Source organism: Arvicanthis niloticus, chromosome 21 (assembly GCF_011762505.2).
Source record: "Arvicanthis niloticus isolate mArvNil1 chromosome 21, mArvNil1.pat.X, whole genome shotgun sequence".
Classification (NCBI taxonomy): Eukaryota; Metazoa; Chordata; class Mammalia; order Rodentia; family Muridae; genus Arvicanthis; species Arvicanthis niloticus.
In genome coordinates this window covers 15,975,448-15,997,480 of record NC_047678.1, presented here as the reverse complement: position 1 = coordinate 15,997,480, position 22,033 = coordinate 15,975,448, and the positions used below count along the sequence as shown (strand labels likewise).

Here is a 22,033-nt window from a genome sequence, read left to right as displayed (position 1 = left end):
ACTGTACGGTCAGAGGCGAACAGTTAATTACTTCACAAATTAAATCTTTATCTGATAATTCTCAGTGTAGTACCTATCTCAGTGCATTGATGTGCATTCTAGCAGGAATGTTCTGATGCTTTTGCATTTGGTGAACATTAATTGTTCACTGTGAACACATCCATTTGCATTTATGTAATTGCTTAGTGTATAATTACTTCAAATGCAGTGATTGCCTGCAGAACTTGTGATTAGATGTGTAGTGTTTTCAATGCATATGTATATTTTTGCTTGTTACTTGTTAACAATACTCACATATTCTATGTTTATTATCTGATGTGACTTCATATACAGACTCTGTCGCAAGCCATAGTCAAAGTGGTTATCCCAACAGAAAGGTACATGTTTTTCTTTATATTATTACTGATCTAAATATAGACAATATCCCCTTCTGAATTGAAAAGAACTGGTGTTGAGGAAAAGGTAGTATCTTGACTGAGCAATGGCTCCTTCCCAGTACATTTGGGGGGATGTGTAAAAATTAAGTTTAGTACATTTTGCAATTTTATGTCATCTTTTCTTTTGCCTTTTATTGTTATCATTTTAGAGAGTTTTTTTTAATAGCTTTAGAAATTAGAATGTTTAAATAGATTAATGTGGAGCTGTTCTGGTAATTTGAAACTATTGTGAAGGGAAAATAGGTATATAAGTAAAACAAGTTTTAAATTTTAGATAATGTTACAATTTGACCTACTTTATTTATCTTGGTTTCTGGATTATCTACATTAAAAATACAATCTTGGTTTTAGATCTTAGTGGAGGTGCAGTTGTATTAGTTTTTTTCCCCTAATTGATTTTAAGAAGAAATTCCAGTTGTTTTCATGGACACTGGATGTATTAGGATTTTTAGTCATAATAACAAAGGCGTTTGGATCTCTTTTCTGTTTCTTTCTTCTCTCTTTTCTTTCTTTATTTCTTAATACACTGCTAATGGAGAGCAATTATGTAGGTATGCTCTTGCTCAGTCAAGCTCAGCCTTTTCCCAAACACAGAAACACAACACTGGTTGAATAATAAATGAACACAAAAGAATTCCAAATTCTCTTTGACATTGGCCTTGGTGAGCAACACCAGCTGAACTGTCTGCGGCAGCGGGGGACCAGGAAAGCATCATGGGATGGATTGGGAAAGTATACAATTTTTGACCAGACATTGGTACGATCGACTCCAATAAATGTGGTTTTTATTATAACTGAGAGACTTTTTTTGTTGTGGTTACCCAGAATAAGATAATTACTGTTTAAAAATGAAATAATGCACTTTGAAATATAACATTTTTGTACTACACTGTTTTGTCTTGATAGAAAAAGTATTTTTTTTTAAATAAGAAAATTATATAATCCTTAAGGGAAGAGTATGGTAACAACACTTTCCTCTTGATTCCAAGTCAGCAGCAGCTAGTTGTCACATTTTGATTTTGAATAATCATATGAAACATTTTAAAACTTTCTTTAAACTTGTAATTTAATAAAGACGATTTTTATTAGTTACAAGCCTGTTTAATACTATAGTGGGTTATTTTTCCACTGTTAAAATATTTACAGGGAAGTATTTTTTGTAGCATTCAAAAAAAAGTCCAGGAATTTTATATATGACTCAGCTTATTTTTAAACAATATTATATATATATATATATATATCTGAAAAAGTTTTGACTATTAGAATGAATCCTTTGGTTTTAAACTTGATAAACCATTTTTCATGTTCCTTAAATTAACTGAAGTCAAGTTGTTTTTGACTATATTGATAAAAATCTCTGGGTCTATAACATTTGTCCCCCTGGTCAATGGCTATGTTTTATGATTTGCACATAAAACTTGCTTTAATTTACCTTAGAGCAATGGGGATTTTGGAACTGAATAACAATTGCATGGCCCGTTTCTAAACAGTGCCACGAACTGCATGGTTTTGAAAGTTCCTTCTTACTACGGAGCAGTACTGTGTATCTGCATAGCAGTTAATTCTTTTGTGAAGGGAAATAAATTTTAAATTAAAATTAAGTGTTTTGTTTTTTAACAATTTGAAGTTGAATTGATAGTTCTAAATATATAGTTTTCCCTTTGTAAAATTTTAAACCTCCATGTAAATTTTTTGGTCTTTAGAATGAATTTTTTCTATTATACAGAAATATTAGTGTCCATTTAAGTTGGCTTGTTTGAAAACTGTAGAAAATACAGTTCCTAATTGAGATTATTTCACTGTCAGGTACTTTAAAACATAGTATTATAGAGTCCCCTCACCTCCCCCATCTGTCTTTTATAACTATATTTATATTCTAGCAGTTACATGGACTTAATTGAGCTGAGACTGCTTAAGATACAGTTTATGTGTGTCTTACACTGTGAGCCAATATCCTTTTGCTTTTCTCAGTTCTTACTTGCCAACTTTGTGCTGCTTGGGGACTGGTGAAGGAGAAGTCTAGAGCAGCTTATGAATACATAAGCTGAGTCATTTCTGCCTGACACATTAGTCAGTGTCTGAAATTAATTTGGAATCTTTATTAAAGATTTTATTTTTAGATTTATAAAAATAAATTCTTTCTATGAATGCAACCAATAACGTGACTTAATAAACAGTTACTCATAAATTGGAAGATTAGCATTACAGAAAGTAATCCTCACCATGTCCCATGCTTTAGTATAGAAATTCATTCACTAATGGCTTTACAATATTTTTCATTGGTTGATAACATATAAGCAGGATTACATGTTAGGAATTCTGAACTAATTTTGAATTATGCTTCGAAGGGATGTTGCCTCATTAAAGGTCAGATTTAGTAAAAACTATCTGGTATGTGTACATTAGAAACACAGGAATTTAGATAGATCTTTTATTAAATCAGATCTTAAATTTGTTAGTTTTGCAGTTTTGTAAATTAAAGTTATGGTTATAACTTTTCAATATTATGAAAATTAGGAATATTTTCTCTTGAAACAGACATAGTTTGTACATTTTTAGATGGCTGTAACATGCAAATTGTAAGTTGGCTGATTTTACATACTTGCAGCTATCCAGTTAGTTGTGATTTATAATTTTACCCTTTGCATTTTGAAGATAATGTTAAGTGGCATTTAGAAACTTGACTCTATTACTCTCAGGCTGTGTTGTGGCCCCCACACTCCTTCACCTCTCCTTCCTTCCCTTTCCTCTGCCCTCACTGTCTGCTCCCTCTTGATACTCAAGGCCGTTAGTGTGTGCTCCACATTGCTTTGTTGATACTGTAAAATCTGTTAGCAGAGTGATTTTTTTTTAAACTGCACCATTATAGTAACTAAAGACAAGAGTAGTTTTTATATAGGGATATGTCTGAATCCATTTTCTTTAACTGTGTTGTTGTTGTAGGAATTTACTCGCCCTGATACACCGAATGATAGAATTTGTTGTACGTGAAGGGCCAATGTTTGAAGCTATGATTATGAACAGAGAAATCAACAATCCTATGTTCAGGTGTGCTTCTTTTATTATGGTAATTCATCTATAACAAGTTTAGAATTAACTATATTTAAGGGCAGTAAGTCCATTCACATTACTATACAACATTACCATCCACCCATTCGTTTGCAGACACCTTTTCATCTTCCAGAAACTCTATCCCCAGAACCCATGTGGTTTCGAGAGAGTGGAAAGAGTGTCCTTGGGCTGCCATATGCTTGCATGAGCAAATGCACATACACAAGTAAATAAGTGATATATAGCCAAGAATAAAATTCTAAAAAAAAAGATTTTTCCAGGATGAAGTCAGTCTCAGTAGTTAGACCAGAATGTGCTTAGGTTAGTTTTCCATCACTTATTGAGTTATTGTATAACAACTCTTAGCATTTTTAGGAGGAAAATAGTATTATGCTTTTTAATGAAAGAGTCATAAGCAAGCTAGAATTGAGCAAAGTAGTTTGACAGGAAATCATCTGAATTGCTTTATCTAAGACACTAAATGTTAAATGAGGTAAAGGTTTTTCAGATACACATACTGAAAAAAGTCTTTCCAGTATTCTAATCTTGTGTTGTATAAAAAACAGCTATGCCAAGTATGGCGTGGTGTTGTAGACCTTTCATCCGAGAACTTAAGAGGCAGATGAATTTCTTGGAGTTTGAGGGCAACTTGAGTACATCCCACGTTTCAGAGCAGTCATGGCTACATAGAGAGACCCTGTCTCAAACAAAAATTACAAAAATTCTAAAGACAGTCATATAACTCATTGGGAAGCATGCATTTCTGGTGTTCATGTGAGTTTGTAAGGCAGTCTGGGGTGGGGAGAGGTGGATGTCACAGAAGATGAGAGGAGGGTCCTTTTTCCTGCTCTCTTGTCCTAGGACCTTTGCTTTTGTTCTGTAGAAGTAAGGAGGCAACAGTACTTCTCATTTGTTTTATTTAATTGATAGTAGCTCTTTTTCTTTTCTTTTTTTAAAATTAGGCTGACAAGTAGCTGGTTTTATGTAGATACTAAAGTAGATAGCGTTATTCTCTCCTGAAGAATATGGTGTTTCATGGTTTTTTGTTTGTTTGTTTGTTTCTTTTGTTTAGGTTCTTATTTGAAAACCAGACACCAGCCCATGTTTACTACAGGTGGAAGCTTTATTCTATTCTGCAGGCAAGTAGGAGCAATTACTCTGTTGACTTTAACTGTGAGGGTTAGACTGTTCAAATAACATTCTGGGTATTATTAGGGAGATTCTCCAACGAAATGGCGGACAGAAGATTTTCGAATGTTCAAAAATGGATCCTTTTGGAGGCCACCACCATTGAATCCATACCTTCATGGGATGTCAGAGGAGCAAGAGACAGAAGCTTTTGTAGAAGAGCCTAGTAAGAAGGGAGCACTCAAGGAAGAGTAAGGTCTTTTCTTATGTGTTCAGGAAAGTTGCTTTAATGGCTGCTTTCATTAGTGTCTTGCGCTGACTATTTCAGCTGTAAGATAAAATGGTGTTTTCACTTGGGAATGTTTTGTTTATACTTTATGATCTAGATATCTTGGGTAAACATAGTGGAAAATACAGTCATCCTGCTGACCTCGACCTCTTCCTGAAGAAATTAGTGATCATCTCTTAGACACAGTGGAGCTCTTTCTCTAGCATTACAGTACTTAAATTTTTACAGAAATTATCTAGAGATTCTTAGAATTCTTGCCAGAATGCAAGATAAAAGAAAAGTTACTGTGTAGCTAGTTGGGTCATGCATTGGCTGTGAGAAGCCTTTCTGTAAAGTTTGTGTATGTAGTGGTTCTGAGATGACAGCTAGGAAACTTTAATATTAGTGCTCACTGGTGAGATGGCTCACCTAATAAGAGCACTTGCTGCTCTTGCTGAGGACCAACACCTACATGGTGACCCACAACCATCTATCTGTACCTCCAGGTCTAGGGAGCCAGTGTCCTCTTTAGGACTTTGTAGACACCACATATGCATGTTGTACATGTTCCTTCACACATTGAAGTCAAACTTGCAAACATGAAATGCAGATTAAATCTTACAAAAAAATTAGTGCTTGCTCAGAAATGGTATAGTGAGTTATTCATATTTTAAAAAGCAGATGTACTTAATAAGTGTTTAGAGGTTCTTAATATCTCATGAAAAATGTTTGCTAAAAGATTTTAGTATGGGGGCTGGAGAGATGACTTAATGGTTAAGAGCACTGGCAGTTCTTCCAAAGGACCCTGGCTCAATTCCCTGCACCCATATGGCTATAATTCCAGTTCTAGGGGATCTGACACTCTCAGACATATGAGCAAGAAGAACAGCAATGTACATTAAAGAGAGAAAGAAAGAGAGAAGGAAAGAAAGAAAGAGAGAAAGAGAGAAAGAAAGAATTTAGTACATAATGTTAAACAGTTCCTTGTAAAGTGTGTGAGGCTTAATACCCACTGCATCATTGCATTGTTGGTGACAGTGGTTGTTAGTGGAGTCCTTCCTTCAGCTGTTGAGTTGTATTTGTTCTTTAGGTTTATGCTCGTCCAGTCCTCGGTCTAAATCTAGCTATCTCCTGGTTTTGTAAACAAAGGTTAAGGTTCTGACTACATTGACTTACTATATTTTGTGTTTTGGGCATATTCTGTGGCATATATGTGAAGGTTAGGGGACAATTGCAGGACTCTGTTTTGTTGTTGTTGGTTTTTTTTTTTTTTTTTTTTTTTTTTTTTTAGGTTTTTTTTGGGGGGTGGTGGTGGTTTGGTTTGGTTTGGTTTTGTTTTTGCGCCTTCACCTTAGTTCCTAGAGATAAAACTGAGGTTATCAGGCTTGGAGGCAAGTGCCTTTCCTGTTGTGTCATCTTGCCTTCCAAGTAAATAAGGTTTTATTGAAACACAATGGTGCTCATTTCTTTGTATGTATGTAAGAGTGCTTTGGAGTTATAGCAGTAGAGGAACTGAGACTCTGTGGCCTGCAGGACCTAGAATATTTAAGTTTTCCTTACAGAAAAAGCTTATCCTACTTTAATTCCTTGTAAAAGTGCTAAAGTAATACTTGTTTCAAAGGAAGGATGTGGTGAATTTGGAAGTTTTCTGGTTTTTTTTTTTTTTTTTTTTTTGGTTTTTCGAGACAGGGTTTCCCTGTGTAGCCCTGGCTGTCCTGGAACTCACTCTGTAGACCAGGCTGGCCTCGAACTCAGAAATCCGCCTGCCTCTGCCTCCCAAGCGCTGGGATTAAAGGCATGCGCCACCACCGCCCGGCAGAAGTTTTCTGTTTTAAGTGGGGATGTTAAGAATGAAATACTTTTGGAGACTTTAATAAAAATAACCGTAATTTAAAATTTACTTAAGTTTTTAAAAAGTCACTAGAATATTGTGTTAATTTTTTTAAAAGTATTTTTCTTTATATAAGTTCTTTAAAAAAAATTGTAACCAATTTGGGGAACGTAAGAAAACTCAGTCTTTAAAACCATTTTCTCTGAGTGGGTTTTAAGCTAGTTTTTTTGTGAGGTGAACATGGTAACTGGTATGTTGGTACCAACAGCCATGAGAAGCTAGTCTGTGAGCAGTGATTATTGGGACAGTTAGGACGTTAGGTTTAAATACTTACAAGTGGAAATTTACATTCAGACAGCGGGATAAATTAGAAGAAATCTTGCGAGGATTAACTCCAAGGAAAAATGATATTGGAGATGCCATGGTTTTCTGTCTTAATAATGCTGAAGCTGCTGAAGAAATAGTGGATTGCATTACTGAGTCGTTGTCCATCCTAAAGACTCCTCTTCCCAAGAAGGTAATAGAAGTGATTTTTTTTTTCCTGAACATTACTTAAGAGAAGGGGGGATAATAATTGACTTTGAATTGGAACTTTTTAAAAATTATAAAAAGTTTTTTTTTTTTGACAAAGAATTTGACTGATGACATCGTTTCTATATAGTCTTTTCTTCTGTCTGACAAGCTGGTTGAAATGTAAAGAAATTGTTAACAGATTGTATTCTTGCAAAAGGCATGATTGTAGCAATGTTGGATCTCACATAACTCTAATGGTTAGAAGTTGCTATTAATTGTCGCTAAACTTAGCTTCTGCCACTGCTTCAAAGTATGAATGTACAGGGTTTTCTCTAGATATGCTATTGGCTAGTGTTTTCATCTTACTTTGTATTACAGATTGCCAGATTATATTTGGTTTCTGATGTTTTATACAACTCTTCAGCCAAAGTTGCCAATGCTTCCTATTACAGGAAATTGTAAGTATAAGCTGTGCGCCGATCCTCTTGAAGTAATGTATTTAAGGTTCTTTTAGCATTCTTCATTAATAGGAAATAATTTTAGAGATTGTTGAGATGGCTCAGTGGGTTAAGGTGCTTGCCGTGCTAGCCTTGAGACAGTTTGACCTAGGAACTCGTGAATGGGGGAGGAAATAAATGACTCCATAAAATTGTCTTCTAACCTGACTTCAACCCCAGCCCCACAATAGTAATAATAAATAAAAAGTTTTAAAGATTATTTTAATCTACTCATTTAGTAGAATTTTTAAACAAGTAAACTCAAGGTTCATTGAACTAATAAATCAGTGTAAGCTAAATTAGCAGGTTTTTTTTTCAACTTTTTAAAAATGACATTTGTGTGTGTGTGTGTGTGAACATGGACCATGGCCTACAGAGGACAGCTGTGGAGGGCCCAGGGATTGAACTCAAGGTGTTCGTCTTGGCAGCAAGTGTTTTTATCCACTGAGCCATGTTGCTGGCCATTATCATTATTTTTTATATTGAGCTAAAGTCTCGCTTTAGCCCAGATTGCTTAGTCCTTACTGTGCAGCCCAGACTGACCTTGAACTTGTGGCAAACTTCTTACCCTAACCTTCCAGGTGCTGAGATTTTTAGTATGAACCACCATGCTTTATATGGTATTTTTAAATATTGACAGTAGAGCTAATAGGTAGTGTTTACAAACAATGAAAACTACATTATTTTGCCTATTTAGCTACTTTATAATAAGCATAAATAGTATAATAAATAATGGTGTGTAAAAACCCCCAAAGCTTTAACATCATTGTTTTCTTTTTAAATCATTGTATTACATTTTTAAAAAAAGACTTGTTTTTATTTTTTCCATATGAGTGCTTTGCCTGGATACATTATGTGCACACATGTGTGCCTAGTGCCCATGTAAGCTAGAAAGTGTCAGATCCCTTGGAATTGTACTTGTGATCTGTCATGTTGGTACTGGGAGCTGAACGAACCCAGTGTTCTAAACAGCTGTCTCTCCAGCCCTTCATTGATTTTCCTTGTTCTTTGCTAAAGCAGGAGGGAGTGGAGTGGACATCATAATTCATATGTAATGCTTCAGCTTCACAGAGCTCCCCTTCTGTGCTTGTTAAATGATCAGGCTCAGGGAAAGGAATTGACTCTAAAAGAAAATCAGAATTGTGGTCTGGGCTGAGAATTGTACCCAGTTGTTTAGTGTTTTCCTGGCATGGGCTTGATCCAGCGCCACTCGAAAACAGGTGTGGTGCTGCACACTGTGATCCTGGCAGTCCAGAGGTAGAGGCAGGGAGATTGGTAGGTAACTCAAGGTCATTCTACCTAAGCTATATAGTGAGAAAGTAGCTGAGGACTGATGAGCATTTCTGTCCTTTAAATTCCCAACTTTGGAGTCTGTCTGATTCCTCTCTTCAACCCCATCCATAACACTTTTTATTGATATAAGTATATTTTATAATATATCTAGAAGCAGACTGGGACCACTTTGCTAGCTGCTTGCCCATACTGCCATTGTCCTACCAGAATTATAATAGTAGTCTCCTAACTGGTTTTCTCTCTTCTACACCCTGGTCTGTTTTCTATACAGCATCCAGGTGATCTTTGAAAAACTAAGTCATCATCTAGGTATCGGTGGAGTTCAGTTGGTAGAGTACTGTCTGTGTGTCCAGAGCTCTTGTAGAAAACGAGGTGTGGTGGGAGGATAAATTCAAGGTTATCCTTGGCTACATATGTATGTCTGTGTGTCTGTGTGAGAATGCATGTACGTGAGAACCCTTCTTTTAATTCTGTTAATACTTTTTTGCCTTATGTACATCACTTACCTTTTAAGTTTGTTTATTTATATGACACAAAGGGCCAGATGGCTAAATTCATCCGAAATATAAAATTGCTTGCTAAAGAAGGACACTGGTAATTTGAAATTTTTAATTTGCTTTATAAGAACATGAGAGGTTTTTATTGGAGTTGGCTGAAGAGAATGTGATTTAAAAAAAATTCTGTTTTAAAGAATGTATTGTTTGAATTTCAGTTTTGAAACAAAGCTATGTCAGATATTTTCAGACCTCAATGCTACTTATCGTACAATTCAAGGCCATTTACAATCTGAAAACTTTAAGGTATGTATATTTTATTGTTTCTGCCCTGATGTGTGACATGAAGGAGGGCATTAGAGGGTTATAAAAGAATGTATAACACGTGTAATATTGACAACTTGGATCTTTCATGGATTACTCAGAAGTTTGTTTTTTTTTTTAAAGCTTTATCTTATGTATATGAGTACACTGTAGCTGTCTTCAGACACACCAGAAGAGGGCAATAATCCCATTATAGATGGTTGTGAGCCACCATGTAGTTGCTGGGAATTGAACTCAGGACCTCTGGAAGAGCAGCCAGTGCTCTTAACCACTGAGCCATCTCTCCAGCCCCTTAAGTTTTTTTTAAAATATTGAATTGTCAGGTAGCTTTTAGTTTTATGTTATTTAAATATTTTATTTAAAATTTCTTTAATGATTAATTAGTTTTAATTATGTATATGTGTCTCTTTGTGGGTATATGCACATGGTGTGCAGGTGCCGACCCAGGCCAGAGGCATGGGATTCCCTTGGAGTTGGAGTTACAGGGAATTTTATGAGCTTACTGATAGAGGTGCTGGGAGCTGAACTCAGGTCCTCATGCCTTATTTATATTTTAATACTGTGTTTTTTCTTCTTCACATCCTGCAGAACATATTCAGAAAGCTATTTGTTTTACAATGGTATATAAAGTTTGGATTGGGAACATATAGTTATTTACGGTTGTTTAGAAAGTACTTTCAGGGCTTTGGTGGCTCTAGTGTGGCAGGTGGTTGTGATGTGTGGCCTCACATGCTGTGGCATAAGGCCTGGAGGTGCCACCTAACCCTGGCTCTACTGAGGGACCTACCATGCTCGGCTAGGGTGAGGATCTCAAACTGATGATGGAGGGCAGCAACCAGCCACATCTTCCAGGGTCTCTGGAGGGCCTGGTCTTTGAGAAAACTGAGTAGACTGCCTGTCTACCACAGGATGCCACCAGAGGAGGGTGGTCCTGTGGACCACAGTGTGAAGTGTGTCATTATGAAAACAGTGCCATTTAAGACAGTTCTGCACAGCTGTGTCCAGGTGCAGAACTTGGTAGAGACATAGTGGATGTCACTGGTTTCCCAATTTGCAGATGGCAGCTTGAAGCGGACCATTACCAGCTGAACAATGGTGGGGGCTCAAAAGTGGCTTAAGAATGGACTTAATAATTATTTGAAAATTTGATCTTCCAAGTTCTTCTGGAGTTGTGTGGAAGATTTAAAAATTTAGGAGTGTGAGGAGTACTGGACACTGCTTTTGTTTAGATCGTTAATACACATTCAAGATAGGTTATTAATAATTTTAATGAGCTGCTTTCAAGGAATATAAAGCCTATTCAATTTTCTTTTTTTCAATAACCTCTTAAAGACTATGAGGCTGGGTGTGGTGGTGCATGCCTTTAATCCTAGCACTGGGGAAGCAGAGCCAGAAGGATCTCTGTGAGTTCAGGCCAGCCTGATCTACAAAGCGAGAGTCTAGGATAGCCAGAGCTATTACACAGAGAAACTCTGCCTCAACCCTACCACCACCACCACCACCACCACCACCACCAAAAACAAAAGGGAAGAAAAGAAAAAGATGGAGAACCTTAAGTTGTAAACTTAGGTTTACAATGTTAGCAAAGAGCCAGTTAAAGCCTGAAGTAGTAATTGAATAAATAAATATACTAGTGTGGGGAAGATTTTGTTGAGAATATTTCTTTAGCTTGGGATCCCATGACTCTATTATATATGTATTCAAACAAATCCATTGAAACTTTTTTATCTTAAGTTTTGATTGTTATACTTTATAGGAAAGTGTGGGAAATGTACAAAGGAAAGTGTTAGCCAGGACCAGGAAGTGCTTCATTGGATCATAATGGATTCAGAGTAAAGCTTGATTGCTTTGGTTTCTAGTGGTCAGAACGTCCTGTGAGATTGGTTTTCAGGATTTGGCTCATACACACTACTGACACCGTGAGAGTTGACCTTAATTTAAAACAAAAACAAACCAGTTTTCTCCCCTCCGTAGCATTTTTAGACCTTTATTATGTTTACTTGGAAGAAACACTGAATTGCTTTAACAATTTGGGAATGATATCTGTAGTTAATTTTTTTAAATTTGAAAAAAAAATATCTAGCAACTTAAAGGAAAATTCAGCAGTAACAGTGGTATTCCCGTGAACTGAAGTTTGAGACATATTGTTTCAACTAGATGTTAACTGTCTGCTTTCTATTAACTCAGCAACGGGTAATGACCTGCTTCAGAGCATGGGAAGATTGGGCAATTTATCCAGAACCATTTTTGATCAAACTTCAGAATATTTTCCTAGGACTTGTAAATATCATTGAAGAAAAGGAAACAGAGGTAGGTATTCTGTACGTAAAATTTTTTCTGGGGGAGGGAGAATGTTACATATATAATATTTCTTTGTGAGAAATACCTGTTTGCCATTAAATAACCCTGGAGTCAATGTTTCATAAGACAGGGATTTTCACTGTGTTCCTATGTGATAGTGGCTGTGTTTTAATAACTTGAAAAGATTTATGATATATTAGGAAACAAATATTACATAGAAGCTCTTCAACTAACAAGGGAGCTGTCATAAACGTACTTTAAGTAAATCTCATCAAGTTAAAGATGCATTGAGTATGTGTACCAGCATGACTGAACCTGAGAGCTTAGCCTAGCCTAGTTTGAATATTTCACAGAGCTTAAATTATCCTATAGCTAGGCAAAATGATCTAACAGGAAACCCAATTTTAAAGAAAGTGTTGATTCTGTCTTGTAAGTTACTGAACAACTGTATTAAAAAGTGGCTGCAGTGCAGCACTGTAGAGGTAGATGTTTACCCATGCGATCAGATGCTACAGCTAAGTGCCACTGCCCAACATGAAAATACCATACCGTATAGAAAACATCAAAATCTGGAGCACAGTTATTACTGAATTGTATTGCTTTGCACCATTGCAAAATTTTAAAAAGTGTAAGTCAAATTGTCCTGAGTTGGGGATTGTGTCTATATAACAATTACCATCGTGTTAAAACTAGCTAAAACAGTGAACATACACTTGGGAAATGCAGCATGATGGCACCAGACATGTTTGTTTGTCATCAGTCTCTTGTTCCTTTCCTCCTATATAGTTTGTAAAGATTTGTTTCTAGTCTGTCATGAGTCTCTCTGTTGGCCCGTTGAGATCATTCATGTTTGAGGTTATTATTGAGAATTGTTTTCTAATGGTAATGATTCTTATTGTTCATTGTTTTTTCAGTTCACTTGTTCTTGAGTTTCTCCCCTATTAGGATCAGGGCTTTGCTGGTTTATCAGGATGATTGATGGATTCTTTCCTATCATTTCTTTGTTTATCTAGTTCTTTCCTGAAATTTTTTACATTCCTGGCTCTTGCAATTGAAACTGTTTTCATCTTTTTTAATGAATAGAAAATTTTTAAAAATTATTTATTTATCGTTGCTCTCTTCAGACACACAGAAGAGAGCATGGGAATCCCATTACAGATGGTTGTGAGCCACCATGTGGTTGCTGGGAATTGAACCCTGGAAGAGCAGTCAGTGCTCTTAACCGCTGGCTTGGTGCTTGTGAACTGCCTTAGTTTATACTTATATTGTAATGTTTTTATTTTTCAGTTTTTAAAAGACAAATTTGCTGGGTATAGCACTCTTAGTTGGCAGTTTCACAGCTTAATTATCATTCTTCTGCTTTGGGGGGTCACTGGGAGACGTGTTACTCTGACTCATCTGCCTTTGTAGGTGAGTTGACAATTTTTTCCTTACAGCTTTTACTGTTGCTTTGCTTTGTATTTTTGATGTCTTGATGATGCTACAGAGAGGTTCTTAATCTGCTCATATCTGTTGGGGTTTTCAGCACCTTTTGTTTAAAAAAAAAAATCTGTGGATTTGTGAAATTTTCTTCTCCTTTATTTCATTGAATTGGTTAGTTCCTGTGCCCTTAGTGCTTATCTCAGCTTTTTCATAGCCCGTGGATGATTTTGTTTGGGTGCCTGGCCATGGTCTTGGGTGTTTGTGGTCATGATCGTTTATTCATTTGTTTCCCTTAATGAGTGCAGTATTTCATCTACTTTGTCCTCCATGCCTGCTTCTTCTGCTTGATAGAGTCTATTGGGGATGCTTCCTACTGTTTTGTTTGGCTTTAGATTTATTTTATGTGTATGAGTGTCTTGCCTACATGTGTGAATGCACAACCCATGCATGCCTGGTGGGATCAGACCCTCTGGAACTAAAATTACTGATGATTATAAGCTCCCGTGAGAGTGCTGGGAGTCCAGCTCAGATCTTTGTGCAGAGCGCGTCCTCTCAACCATTGAGCCATCTTCCTAGTCTGCCTCCCCTCCAAAAAACCCCTACTCTAACCCTCCCAAAACCTTTTATTTTTTTTTATTTATTTACTTATTTTTACTTTTTAATCTTATAGCATGGGTAGGCATGTGCCTGCTATGGCTCTTGAGAAGCAGACAGAAGACAACCTCCGTCTTCTTTAATCTTTCTTGTTCACTTTACTTAGTTCAGGGATTGAACTCAGATTATTAAGCCTATGCTTAAGTGTTTCAATAAGCCATCTCCTGTAAACCTTATTTAATTCATTGAGGTTTTCATTTCGAACATTGCAGATTATTTTTATCCATATTGTTATTTTCCTTAACAATTTTCCACTTTGTTGCTGACTCCTTTTTGGGCCTAGGTTGTATTATTCATTATTCTTAAAAAATTTAGCAAAATTTAGTTTCTTCTGACTTTTAACCTGTATCAGTATCTTTCAGTTCCCTATTTCTCATGTTACTGTGTTACAGCCTGTGTTTCCTTTTGGACTTTGTAGTAGAGGAGTCTCACTGAGTCTTGCTTTTGAAGGCTCTGTCTCCTACACCATTTGATGAGCTTGAGGTAAATTGCTTTTGCAAGCCAGGGAGCTGTGCTTTGTGCAGGGCACATCTGATTCTGCTCTTCTCCAGTATCATCATTTCACTTTCAACTCTCTCCCTCACCAGTTGGTGAAGGGACAGCTACCCTTCTGCTGTCTTTTCAGACCCTTGTTTCAATTTCTTCAGTGTACAGTGTTTTTCTTCCACTGGTCTTTGTACATGTTCTTCTCTTTCTGGACTTTCTGTGTTACCGGATCTCAGCCTAAGTGTAACTTCAGGACACCTTTTGATTTCTTTAAGGGAAATTTAATTATTAAATAGTGTAATAAGATGGTGATGTACATTATTCTAACATTTTCTTTTTAAACAACAAAAACCTTCACAACTAAGCTCTGACAGACAACTAACTAAGCCTGATATTTTTCATCCTTGACTCACATGCTACTTGATACCAAGGATAAGCATTTAGTATATATTAGGTAAATAAGTGTATAGATAGATGATTACTGCTTCTGCAGGCTGGATAATAAAGCACATATTTACATTGTGTCTGGGAATAAGGATATCCAGCCATGTTGATATATACTGGATTTTAAGTTATTCTAACAGTGAGAGACTTAAGTAAGTTAAAAAAAAAAATGCTACAGTAGTGCGTGTTTCTATAGGATGTGCCAGACGATCTTGATGGTGCTCCCATTGAGGAAGAGCTTGATGGTGCTCCTCTGGAAGATGTCGATGGCATTCCCATTGACGCCGCTCCCATGGATGACCTTGATGGTGTCCCTATAAAGAGTCTGGATGATGATCTGGATGGGGTGCCGTGTAAGTGTGGATTTGAGACATGTCTGACAACTTTAATTGCCAAAACGCCATACCTGATGATATGGAGAAATGTTTTAATTTTTGACTGTGTCAGGTCACTTGCCGTTTCTGACATTTTAAAATTTAGATATCTGTCAATGTTTGTGGCAAAGGAAAGGGTTTTATTACAGTCATCTTTTTTGGGGACTTTCATCCTATAATAATATTAGCAGGTTTTTCTTTTTGTTTGAGTTGTCTGAAAGTTACAGGCAACATCTTGTTTATTTTATACTCAGATGCCCAGTGTTACCTTTTTTGTTTGTTTTTAATCCCCTCACCTCCATATGCTTCACTTGCACCCAAATTTTCTATGAAGTAGTTCCTCCACACTCATTTTTTGCCTTGCTGTTGATAAAGTTACTCACTGCCAACTCTGATCTGCAAATATCAAATGGAAAGTTCAAAAAATTCATAAATTGTAGTTATCATAATCCATTCTAACAGTTCTCTCATGTTTGTTTTTATTACTTTTTTAGTGTGCTTAATTTATAAAAGTATGTGTGGATAAGAAAACATAGTAAAAGTAAAATTCAGAGCTGGTCATAGGCTCAGGCATTTATTAGAGATCTTGGGATATGAGTAAAAGGGTTTACTTTGCTGTGCTTAAAAACTTGGTCTCAAGCAAAACAGTGAGTTAGTCATAATCCTTGCTCTTGATACTGTCAATGTTTTCCTACATGTGGACTTGTTTTTATTTGCCTTTTGATAAACCCATTAGTTTGAGTCATCTCCTAATATATTTAATAGCTTATCTTTTCTTCAATAGTGGATGCAACTGAAGACTCAAAGAAGAATGAGCCCATATTTAAAGTTGCCCCATCAAAATGGGAGGCTGTAGATGAATCTGAGTTGGAAGCACAAGGTGAGTAAATTGCAAACTCTGAGCTTTTAAACAGTTGTGTACTGGGATAGTGTCATTGAGTAGTACAGTACTTGCCTAGCATGTGCAAGGCACTGGGGAGGGTAAAAATTGATTTGTTAACATCATTAGTACCTTTGTATTTATGCGTGTTTACCTTGTGTGTAAAACCTTTGTTTTCAGCCTTCAGACTCAGCGTTAACCGTGTTTTAGTCTAGCGTAAGCATTCATTTATTGTTTGTGCTCCTGTAATAATGGAAGCTTTGGGAGTAATCAAATCTCTCTCTGTCTGTCTGTCTGTTTCTCTTTCTCTCTCAAACACACACACACACACACACACACACACACACACACCACCTTTCCAGGCTAAGGTGTTTCAATAGGAGGTGTAGATGGGAAACAGTATGCATTTGGAAATCTTCTTAGAAGGCCAGTTTCAGAGAACTGAGCTTTGACCCTCCAATAATTCTTGTTAGATTGAGTTTACACTTGCCTTTCTCTTTATACTCACTTGGGCCCGTATCTGTTACATCATTTCTGAATGTCGTATGGTATAAGGTATGAGAACAGAAGATGTGCGGCACCTTGAGTTGGCTGCTGGGAGAAGAGATGAACTGAAACAAAAGTTCCTGTGGCGCAGACCTTCAGCTCTAAAGTTGGGGGCCTACTGTGCTGTAGCGAAAGTGGTGATTCACCTTCGGAATTACATTCTCTTTTCTCTGTAGCGGTAACGACTTCTAAGTGGGAGTTATTTGACCAGCATGAAGAATCAGAAGAAGAAGAAAACCAAAAGTAAGAATCTTAAGTTTCAAGCATACCCAGTTCCCTGCTCTTCTACACTCCCTCTTTCACTAACAGGTTTGGTTGAAATAATAGTCCTTGGAGAAAATCATCTTTCGTCTCCATCTTTTTTTTGTTTTGTTTTGTTTTCAGTGAATAAAGAGCTTTGGTCTCTAGAGGCTTCACCTTGCTGTGTTTTCTACCTGCCTTAAAGCTACTATTTTATCAGTTGTATTTGTTTCAAATCGTTGTTATCAAATACTGCTTGAGATCCACAAAAAGTGATTTTTAAAATGTTAGGTTTCCTTTCCTTTTAGATAGTGCATTGCTAAGTACTGTTTTGTTATTTTAAATGTAAACATGTCAGAAGAAGGAAGAGTGTACAAAGAGGAGCTTTGGAAGTATAAAGACATTGAAGTTTTGATAGTTTTCTCTTGTAATTACTAGAGAGTTATTTTTGCCTTTGACACTGTGGTGGTAAGGAAATAGTGTTTGTATTGATACATTTTAGGAAGCTTCATACTTCTTATAGTCATTGCTGTGATACTAAGTCTTACAATAGAAAGAGCTGGTATATAAAATATTAGAAAGAGCCCTTTGTTTTATGAAAACAAAATTGTCTCATTCTCAGATGGAAGAAGAAAAGGGAAAGCCAGTTTGATGTGTTAGCACAGAGTGTACATTGGTGTGTACTCAGTAAAGCAAATGGACAGGTGGATTGCAGGGAGGTGTGCTCAGTCAGCAGTTTGTAGAAACTGACAGTATGTCTTCAGAGATGTCGGTGTGACTGGAACAAGTTAGTAATGATGAGATACTCAGAAAGTAGAAGTGTGGCTTACCAATGGCGATCTCTCTCTGAACCTGCTGGGTACTAGATTTGAGTGATTCAGTTTAGCTTTGGAACTGTGTCCATGACCCCATCATTAACAATACCTCAAAATATTAGCATTAAAATGCATACTGTACTTGTTAGATATTTCTTTTTAATTTACAGTGAAGGGTAGAAAGTCCACGAAAGAACTCCAGATGTAGTTAGGTTCATTTTATTTCTAAAAGCATTGGGATTTTTGGCATAAAATAGATTTTTATGTTACTTATGAGTGTATTTTTACTATTGATGTTGCAGTAATCATTGGTAGAAGCATAGGCTAGTAGAAGTATAATTCATATTTTTATTTTTTCCTATAACTTCAAGTAAATCATGTTAACATAAGCATAGGTTTATGAAACTACATTGCAAGAAACACTGATTTGCACATGGCTTTCTGGTCCTACAGAATTTCTTACAGCTTACTACTGCTCTCTAGTGGTTGGATCAGAAATATTAGGGCTACTTCATAAAACGGTTGTGCTTGCAGCAGAGATGGAATTTAACATTAGTACTTGTAATACTTGGAGAGAAATGATAAAAAAAATAGTAGCATTTGTAATGAATTTAGTACAGATTTAAAATTTTGAATTTCCATTTTTCATAAAAGTATAGCAGGAAGCTATGGCTCAGAGGTTAAGAGCACCTGTTGCTCTTGAATGCCTGAGTTTTGATTCCTGGTATGTGCATTGAAGTTCACACCCATTCTTAACTCTCTTCCAGGGGTTCTAACACCCGCTTCTGCTGACCATGGGCAACAGGCATGCACATGATACACATACGTGGATACAGGCAAAATACTCAATACACATAAGTTAAAATTTAGAAAAGGACAGACTTCATAAACATATATAAAAGAACTGAATGCAGGGTCAACTCTAATGTAATAGTTTTCTAATACTCAGACTGTATGTAGTGCTGTACTCTAGTGTGTTAAGCAGGTGGGGTCCTTAAGTGTTGGGTTGATTTTGTTTTATAGTGGTTGTGATTATATGTTTCTAAGGAAGGGAGAGGTAAACATTTGGCTTTTAAAACACGAATCTTCCTGAGTTTACTAAGCTAAGGAGTATGCAACACTCATTGGTTGATCATCATGTGATGGTGTTGCAGGTAACATTACCATGCAGAATTTATTAAAAGTGTGATTATATTATTATACTGAAGCTAAGCTTTTTTTCTAGAGGACATGTTTTTCAAAACGGTCTAAAAATATTACCTGACCAGATATTTGCAGAATATGTTTTATAAATGCTTTTATGTCCTGCAATATCATTTAAATTCCAAGAAAATGAAAAACAGATACCTAAGCTGAGAAATACCACGTTTTGTTTTCCCTGCTGTGACATTCAGTGTATCCTCTGTTTCCAAAGTCAGGAGGAAGAAAGTGAAGATGAAGAAGACACTCAGAGTTCCAAGTCAGAAGAACATCATTTGTACTCTAACCCAGTCAGAGAAGAGATGACCGAGTCGAAGTTCTCCAAGTACTCTGAAATGAGTGAAGAAAAACGAGCTAAACTTCGTGAAATTGAGGTTTGTATTGCATTCAAATCACAACTACATTAATGGCCTTTAACTTTCCATACCTGACTGACTCGTTGCCGTGGTTTTTTATATATCCTGTTCTCTGTGTAGAAGCCTCCATATGAGAAACCCTCTGCCTCTTAGTTCCGATGCTCCCTTGTCTTAGTGCTAGCCCTATCTTTGTCTCTAGATTTGTCACCTTTTGTGCCTCTGCTAGAGTAGTTGTTTTAGCATGCAAAAGACTTCAATCCTTAGGGCTGAGTGGGGAGTAGGTTATAGAACTAAAGATTACATTCAGTAAAAATATATTTTCTTGATAATTGGGGTTATAATTATGTCAGTATAGGGCTGGGGAGATGACTCAGTGGGCAAAGCTGATTGCCACCAAGTCTGATGGCCTGGGTTTGATGGCCATTACACATGTTTCAGAAGGACAGAATCCAATTTGACCTCCACATGAATTTCTGTGGCATATATTTGTGACACATGCATGTGTGCATGCACACACAAACACATACACAACAAATAAATGTTTTTAAAAAATGACAAAATTGACTGCCTAACTTTTAAAATGTTGTTTTCTTATTAATGTAAAGAAAAACACATAAACAGCTGAGTTTTAGTTGTTAGCTGAGTTTATGAGCATTATTTTCAAATTCTATATATATGCGTGTGTGTGTGTAGTACATATATTTTGTGTATGTACACACATACCTTATATATGCGCTGTATATGATCTTTTGTAGCCTGCTTCTTAATTATCTCCTCAGCTCTCGTAGTACCCATCTCATAATTGGGAAGATAATCAAATTCTAGGTTTAAAATGCAGGTTTTAGCTTCATCTTGGTGTTGCCTAAATTATTTTCCATTGTTACTCTGAGACAGTTAAATCATGGAACAAAGTTTCACCGCTGGTAGCAGATTTAAATTAAAATAAGTTTAAATTAAACTCAGGGCTCACAAACTTGTTTCATGCTTTCTTACTTTGCTCCCCTGTCTCCTTATCAGTTTCTGTTTTAGAATCCAGTGACTTATTAGACAACCTTTAAGTAAAGAATACAATTCTAAATTAGTTTCTCTGGGTAGTTTTATATTTTATACTTTATAATATAGTTTTTCTACTTGAAAGCTATTTCTTTCCCCAAATGTATCTTAATAAAAATACCTAATGTGATTAATAAAAACTAATGGATTTGTTATATTTTCTACCAAAAAAAAAAAAAAAAAAACTTGAAAACCTATAGCCATGTGTTGTGCTGACTAGATGTCACTTAGAGTGACAAAGGATGGGGGAGCAGGCAGCTAGGGGCCAAATGGAAGGCGAGTGGTGGTGGTAGTGGTGGTGGTGAGCTTTTTCTGCATTTCCCTAACAGAGGAAAGGTTGCTGAAGTGAGAAGTGCCTGGTTGTGGTCCCAAGGCAGCAGGAGTGACTAGTAAGCCTTACCATGCACTATTTTCTTTTATGTTGAGAAGCATGCTCATACTTTATGGGCAACTTAACTTGTAGTTGGGCCTTAGTTAGACCCTGTTATCAGAAACTTTTAATGTGTTATTTATAATGGTTTTGAAAAATACTTTCAGCCATATTTGGTGGCAGATGCCTGTAATCCTTGCAATTGATAAACAGATAACCAGGAATTACAATTTTGATTCTAGGTTGGCCACATAATGAAATTCTTATCACAAAATAAAAAAGGCTGGGAGATGGTGTGGTCCATAAAGTGCTTGCCATGTGGTTTCAAGACCTGAGCTAGATTGCTAGAGCCCATGTGATACCTGGGCTTGATACTGTGCACCTGGGGTGGCAGCAGGACATAGAAGTTGCCCCTGACTGGCCAGCCTCTCCTAATTGCTGAGCCTCAGGTCCCAGTGAGAGACTGTGTCAAAAACCCAGGTTGTGGCCATCCTGAGGAACAGTGAGGCTGACCTCAAGCCTACACACATATACATTAGAAGAAAATTCTCTCCTAACATTTAGTTTACTGTTTACTTGGTTTTGGTTTCATACTATGGTGGTGAACTTCAGATATTTGCATTGTCCTGCCTTTTTCCTCAACTTCAGCACTGAGCTATCTTTTAAAGTGTATTCACTTTAAATTCATTAAAACATGAAAAGTACAAAGACTAATTTTAAGACTTTTGAAGGAAAAGATGGAGAGAACCTTAAATCTCTGGTTTATAGAACCCTGCTGTGGAAATTAGTCAGAAAAAGGACAATAATCAAAGAACATATAAGATACAGTTCTGAGTTCAAACACTGTGAAAATACTCCTTTGATTTGTAGGACAGGAGAGGATTATAACATTTCTCCAATGCACAGCCTTCATGTCTTAAATTCTCTAGTAGCAGATAGTCTATTTAAACAATCAATCAATTCAGATAAAGTAGAGTGGGGTGTTAGCCAGCTGAGGTCTTCTCACCATCTAAGGAAAATATCCCTGAACCAATGTGGAATGACCATATACTTCTC

The 22,033-nt window shown here is 36.5% G+C and overlaps 1 protein-coding gene across 7 annotated transcripts in view; it reads left to right on the top strand.

Annotated features, from left to right (window-relative positions):
• U2surp (U2 snRNP associated SURP domain containing) overlaps positions 1–22,033 on the top strand; it is a 51,366-nt gene that overhangs the window by 22,142 nt on the left and 7,191 nt on the right. For 4 of the 7 annotated variants that reach the window (XM_034484007.2, XM_034484012.2, XM_034484011.2 and 1 more), the window contains 12 exons: positions 334–377; positions 3,381–3,485; positions 4,561–4,627; positions 4,704–4,867; positions 7,070–7,232; positions 7,607–7,686; positions 9,731–9,818; positions 12,024–12,146; positions 15,340–15,496; positions 16,302–16,397; positions 17,120–17,186; positions 19,413–19,572. In XM_034484007.2, coding sequence (XP_034339898.1) covers positions 334–377; positions 3,381–3,485; positions 4,561–4,627; positions 4,704–4,867; positions 7,070–7,232; positions 7,607–7,686; positions 9,731–9,818; positions 12,024–12,146; positions 15,340–15,496; positions 16,302–16,397; positions 17,120–17,186; positions 19,413–19,572 — 1,314 coding nt within the window. The remainder of the gene's footprint in view (positions 1–333; positions 378–3,380; positions 3,486–4,560; positions 4,628–4,703; positions 4,868–7,069; positions 7,233–7,606; positions 7,687–9,730; positions 9,819–12,023; positions 12,147–15,339; positions 15,497–16,301; positions 16,398–17,119; positions 17,187–19,412; positions 19,573–22,033) is intronic. The other 3 variants (XM_076917949.1, XM_076917948.1, XM_076917947.1) reach the window with 1 other exon arrangement.